Below are 6759 nucleotides of genomic sequence, written 5' to 3' on the forward strand. Positions count from 1 at the left end.
GTTCTCCCGAAGCAGCTGTATTCTGGCCTAGCTTCTTCCCCAGTTCCATCCTGCTTCCCTCTATCTCTTATAGGATTCTCCTTAGAGCTCTCCCTCCATTAGTAGTGCTCTTAGGCTCTGTTTATGGTAAGCCCTACCTAAGACACATGCTACAAGAAGTTAAGTAAGTTTCCTGAAGTCACACAGCTAGTAAGTGGCAAGGCCAAGATCAGAAGCTAAGTTTGTCTAACACCACACCTCCCATTATGCTCTGCAGACTCATGGGAGGTTCAGTTCCAGTCTCTAGAGTCTTACATATATGGCAAGGGTTATAGAAAAGCCCTTCCTGCCTGAGGATGTCATTGAACTTTGGAGCCGGGGGTACCATACATGCATGGAGGTTGAATTCATCACTGCAGTGTGGTGGGTGAGACATTTCTCTGTGGGATCTTGTTCAGTCCCAGGGCAGATCAAATTTTGTGAGGCTGAAACTTGTACAATCTGGGTGACCCTTGTTAGGAGAAAGAGTCAAAAATTGTAAAGGCTAACTTAGGTACAGCATCTTGAAAGAGGTTCATGAAAGTGAGGAGCCTGACACTTAAGCTTCAGTGGGTACCTGTTAAGTCTATCTCTGCTCGGGTCCTCTGTTCTGGGTAGCATCTGGGCACATCTTGGCTGACTGCTCCAGGACTGTTATAGAAAAATAGGTCAAAGTGTGTCCCCACTATCCCCTAAGCTAATGAGTCTCAGATGTTATTTTTAAAATGACTCTAGGTTATTTAGACCATTTTGAGTTATTTATACATTTTTCAAAATAAAATGAATTTTAATTGATTATCTCCTAGAATATAGGCCTCTCATCCCTTTTATAGTGAGAGGAAGTGGAATGGGATCAAAGAGACAAGGATAAAGTAATACAAAATATACAAGAGAGGTTAGGACGTTTGGTCGTTTGTGTGTGTGTGTGTCTGTGTGTTTTGTTGTTTTTGAGACAGAGTCTCATTCTGTGACTCAGGCTAAAGTGCAGTAGTGCAATCTTGGCTCTTGGCTCACTGCAATCTCCACCTCCCAGATTCAAGCGATTCTGCCTCAGCCTCCTGAGTAGTCGGGATTACAGGCAACCACGCCTGGCTAATTTTTGTATTTTTAGGAGAGACGGAGTATCACCATGTTGACCAGGCTGGTTTCGAACTCCTGACCTCAGGTGATCCACCTGCCTCGGCCTCCCAAAGTGCTGGGATTACAGGTGTGAGCCACCACGCCTGGACACGGTTGTTATTCAAGGAAACAATTGTGTTTGTGACACTTGTTTCTAATGTCCAAAAATGTTTGGTGAGGTCGGGAAAGACCTTTTCACAGGGTGAGGGGCTCTAAATTAGCTTAAACACCTTATGGTCTTTTGGGAATTCCCAGAGCCTAGATTTAGTTTGATAGGATCAATTGGAATGCAGATATTTCACCTTGTGAGACAAAACCCCTCTTTATCAAACCTCCTGATTATTCTTGATACCTACAGTTTTTTTTTTTTTTTTTTTTGAGATGGAGTCTCACTGTCAGCAGGCTGGAGTGCAGTGCTGCAATCTCAGCTCACTGCAACCTCCGACTCCCTGCTTCAAGCTATTCTCCTGCCTCAGCCTTCTGAGTAGCTGGGATTACTGGCGTGCACCACCATGCCCAGCTAATTTTTGTGTTTTTAGTAGAGACATCACCATGTTGGCCAGAATGGTCTCGCTCTCCTGACCTCATGATCTGCCCACCTTGGCCTCTGAAAGTGCTGGGATTACAGGTGTGAATCACCACACCCAGCCAGCCACACATTTTTATATCCATGCAAGGCACAATGTTTAAATATCAACTTTAAGTAGCACACCTTTAGGATGACCTGATGTTCCAACAATTCTTCTAGCTCCTTCTGCTCCTTTAGTAATTGCTTTTGTTTAGAAACCAAATCTTCTCGCAAATTTTTAATTTCTAACTTCTTCTGCATTATTTCTTTACGTAATTCTTCAGTGCTTTCTCTCAATATTTTCATCTTCTTCTCCATTTCCTTTAAAAGTCATGAAGATGATTAGCTTATATAGTTTGAGCAAGCTTTTGTCTACCTAAAAACTGAATTAAAACTAATTTCACTCACCATTTTGATTATATTTGTTTTAAGGTTCATGAATGATTTCTCACAAAGCTAAATGCAACTTATGATTTCTGACATCTTTAATAAAGGCATTATAATGATACTACATGTATAATTAAACACAATATTAGATCTGAATTCTCTTTTTACTAGTGCTCTTTTCTCTCCTCCATTTAAAACATTTCTTTTTTTTTTTTGAGACGGAGTCTTGCTCTGTCACCCAGGCTGGAGTGCAATGGCACTATCTCAGCTCACTGCAGCCTCCTGGGTTCAAGCTATTCTGCCTCAGCCTCCTGAGTAGCTGGGATTACAGGTGCCTGCCACCACGCCTGGCTAACTTTTGTATTTTTAATAGAGACAGAGTTTCACCATATTGGCCAGGCTGGTCTCAAACTCCTGACCTTTGATCCACCCACCTTGGCCTCCCAAAGTGTTGGGATTACAGGCGTGAGACACCGCACCCGGCCAAACATTTCGTTTTTATGAATTTTTATTTCATACCAAGAAGCATGACAAAAAAATGTACAGTCTGTTTTCTAGTAGCTTTGTGATCTGACAAAATCACATGCAAATTATCTTTGACTATCTGACTTATGGTTAACCTGAGTCACATGGGAACTAAAGTTAAAGGAATTCATATTTGGATGCCCAACACTTTGCACTCCTTAATCCCCCACTTTCTTACGGATATTACTTCTCTAGCTCATGCATGTTCTCCCTAAATGTCCTTTATCCCAGAATCACCGGAGATCTTTGTCTCATGTCTGATTATCTGGGGAGTGTTTGGCTCATGGGAGAGAATCCTCTTACACTCAGATGTACACGTTACTGTTACTGACAACTAAGTGCTGCGTCTCTTTAGCCTCCCTGGGCTTTCTGCATAGCTCTCTCCTTCCACTGCTGCCAGGTGAGAGCACCATTGGTGATCCTAGGATCTGAATGAAAATTCAAAATGCTTTTCCCATAAAATCTGTGTTGCAAATGATGGTTAGGTATACGTATTTAGAATTAACAGTATTTTACTCTATGCTAAGCAGGTTTTTGGTGGGCTGGCCTTGGAATTAAACCACCACCAACACACTTTTGGATTATCAGAAGGTGGAAGGAGTGCAAAGCATGGTGATCATTCTATTTACTTTCTATGATAGATTGTAAAAGTGCCCACGAATTCCTCCTATTTCCAGGGCATGCATGTCCCTTTGCATGGTCTTGATCATTCTTCCCATTAAGAGGTAGGGCCAACTTGATTCTAGACTTGGCCATGTTATAATACTTGCATTAGCCAATGGGATAATACCAAAAACGATTTTAGCAGAGGCCCAGAAGGTCTTGCATATTGGAGTTTGCTCTCTTTTGAAGATGGAAACCCTTCCACCATCATGTGACCAACTAGTGAAATGTGACCTCAGACCAAGCAGCCTGCCAAATGGCTGGTATATGAATGGAGCCATTCTAGATTTCCCGGCCCCAATTCAGCCAGCTCAGACCAGAATAATTCAGAACTGAAAAGTATGAAATTGTTTTAAGCCACTAAGTTCTGGGATGGTTGTTAGGCAGGAATACATAAATGATACATTTTCTTTGTAAAAATTTCTTGTAATAACTTGAGATGTTCACAGAACTAAGAGGGTAATAGCTATAGCAAAATAATGTTTTTAAGTGTCAACCACAGAATTTTTTTTTCTTCTGGAAACAAAGCAGACACTGTCCAACTAAATGCAGCCTAAATTAGATGCCAAGTTGCTAAGTCTATAATAGGCACCACTTATATTTATACCAGAAGTTATGTAGCTAGTCCTTTCAGCATCGTTCACAGTGAAGACTTTACCATCTTTAAAATGTTTTAGGCTATGTTGTTGGGATAAACATTAATATTTATAAAAAGGGATGGTTGAATCCAGCTGTATTTAAGAAACTCTATATAATCTAAGACTTACTCCTGGCTTTGGTATCTTCTCAAATTCTTTTACTATGATGTTTTTTTCTTCCATTAAGCTGCAAAAAAAAAAAAAAAAAATCAAGTTTGACAAAGTACGAAGAAACAAGCTCTTTCTGTAATAACTTTTCTTCTCATCCCTGAATGCCATTTGCATGCTTGTCTGCCAGGCAATCTGGTATCCATTCTTTATGATGGCTTTCCTGATTCAGAGGTCATTTGGGTGCTTCCTCCTCCCTACGACTCCGACAACTTTTGTGAACACACACCCACCTGGAGTTATCTCAGCACATTATAGATGTTGGGGATCGTGGATCATGGGCCTCCCTCTGGGACACAGGGTCCTTCCCAGCAGGCTCTGGGTTTTGTTTGTTTGTTTTTGAGATGGAATCTTGCTCTGTCGCCAGGCTGGAATGCAGTGGCACGATCTTGGCTCACTGCTACCTCCATCTTTGGGTTTAAGCGATTCTGCTGCCTCAGCCTCCCAAGTAGCTGGGACTAGAGGCATGTGCCACCATGCCCTGCTATTTTTGTGTTTTTAGTAGAGACGGGGTTTAACCATATTGGCCAGGCTAGTCTTGAACTCCTGACCTCGTGATCTAACCGCCTTGGCCTCCAAAAGTTTTGGGATTACAGGCATGAGCCACTACGCCCAGCTAGCTTTTCTTTTTGATGTTACTTAGAATAGGTTGGTGCCTGCCTGGATTCCTGCTATAGTCTCCCAATTGATCTCCTACCTTTCCTGCCTCTACCTCTGCCCATTAAAGTCAATTCTCCACTCACACCATGGTGATTTTTTATCATGTAAATAAGACCACCTCATTTCTCTGCTTGATAAATTCCCATCACACCTGGACAAAAACTTGAACTCCTTTCCCAAGCCTACATGGCGCTTCCTCATCTGCCTCTCTAAGTCTCACAGTCTGCCATTCTCTGGTGCCAGTCATGCTGGCTTCCTTGCCAAGCTTGTTTCTACCTCATGCCTTTGCCCTATCTGATCCCTCTGGCTGGCAAGCTCTCGCCACAGGTCTTTGCATAGCTCACTTCTTGCTGCATGCAGACTGGTACCAACATTACCTTCTCACAGAGGTGCCTGACCATCTATCTAAAACAGCACCAATAATCCTCAACACTCTTTCCTTGTTTTGCTTTACTTTTCTATATAGTATTCATCACGACCTGACATTATATTACACATCTTTCCACTAGAAAACCTAGCTCCCAGTTTATCACTCCATCATGTCTTAAAACATGCCTGCATATAGTTGCCATCCAGCAAAGACTAATCTGAATAAATGGAACACTTGAAATGAGTTTTGTTTCCATTTTCATTCTTTGAAATAAACTGATGTATATGCTAAATGAGATAAGGGCATGCATATGGAACTAGATGGTCACTCAGAATGACCCACTGCACCACATTCTTCTACATCCAGATTGGAGAAAACACTCACAGAAATCACAGAAGGGAAGAGCCCAAAGTCATTCAAAAGTGTGGAGAAGGGTTATTCGAAGAGCTCAGTTGCAGTTTTGTGTGACAATCGCATTCCTGAGGTATAACGAATGCTGGAGCCAGAGGAAACCTTACAGAGACCCAGATGTGATAGGGACAGGGATACACAGGACACTGAACGAATATTTCAGGTGAAGGACTGATTTAGACCAAGAGCCCAGTTTTTGTGATTATCAGATATGGGTATTTGAGGACAATTATTTCTGTTTCCACTACAAGATATTAAAACTGTGATATGAATGCATAAGCAGCCCAGGTGGGCATACCTTGTCTATACTTCTATCTTGTCACTGGCTAAGTTCATAAGGATCTGCCTTTGGCTCTTGTGACAGGCACATTGCCATGTGTTTGGTATACCAGTTTCCCTTCCTGGACACACAGGGGAACTACATTTCACAGCCTCCCTTGCATTTGGATTGGGGCCAATTGACTAATTTGCCCAAGGAAGGGGAGTGGAAGTAAGTAACAAATGTCCTCCCCAGCCAGGTTGATCTTGGAAGGCATGTTCTCCAGTTGGCAAAGCTAAGGACAGAGGTGGCTGCATGACTTGCACTGGACAGTGCTGTGTGCCAGAAACACAATTTCATTAAGTTCTTCCACTGAGATGTTAAGATTTGTTCTGACTGCATAGCCTTGCTGAAGCCTAACTTTTTATTCTGCACACTGTTTCCACAGTGCCATTTACAATGATGACTTAAACATCCTTATTTCCAATTCAGAATTTCCCTGAAGCTCCACATTTTTACATTCAATTTCTTACTGGGCAATTCCAGTTGTGTGTATCAAAGGCCCCTCAGATTAAAACTCATTGTCTTCCTGTCTGAAACCTACTGTTTTTCTATTCCTTTTGGTCATTACCAATTCACTTCACTTTTGGCATTTCAGTTCCCTTAATTTTCAGAATTATAAGCATGAGCGTCATTCTTGAAGCCTGTTTCTTGCTTCAAGATTTTTTCTTGGTTTTTGATTCTCAACTTTTACTGTGACGCATTTGGAACGTATTTCTTTGAGTTTACCCTGTTTGGGGCTCATTGAACTTTTTGAATCAGTGGGCTTTTCTTTCACCAAACATGGGGGAGTTTTCAGCCATTATTTATTTATTTATTTTTTTTGAGACGGAGTTTCGCTCTTGTTACCCAGGCTGGAGTGCAATGGCGCGATCTCGGCTCACCGCAACCTCTGCCTCCTGGGTTCAGGCAA

The 6759-nt window shown here is 41.9% G+C and overlaps 1 protein-coding gene across 6 annotated transcripts in view; it reads right to left on the reverse strand.

Moving 5' to 3' along the window:
* Positions 1–6759, reverse strand: part of CCDC146 (coiled-coil domain containing 146) — a 182855-nt gene that overhangs the window by 37018 nt on the left and 139078 nt on the right. For all 6 annotated transcript variants that reach the window (XM_017523038.2, XM_037736572.1, XM_037736574.1 and 3 more), the window contains 2 exons: positions 4048–4105; positions 1850–2026 (listed from right to left, as the gene is read on the reverse strand). In XM_017523038.2, coding sequence (XP_017378527.1) covers positions 1850–2026; positions 4048–4105 — 235 coding nt within the window. The remainder of the gene's footprint in view (positions 1–1849; positions 2027–4047; positions 4106–6759) is intronic.

The sequence above is a fragment of the Cebus imitator genome, unplaced genomic scaffold (genome assembly GCF_001604975.1).
Source record: "Cebus imitator isolate Cc_AM_T3 unplaced genomic scaffold, Cebus_imitator-1.0 Scaffold26, whole genome shotgun sequence".
Classification (NCBI taxonomy): Eukaryota; Metazoa; Chordata; class Mammalia; order Primates; family Cebidae; genus Cebus; species Cebus imitator.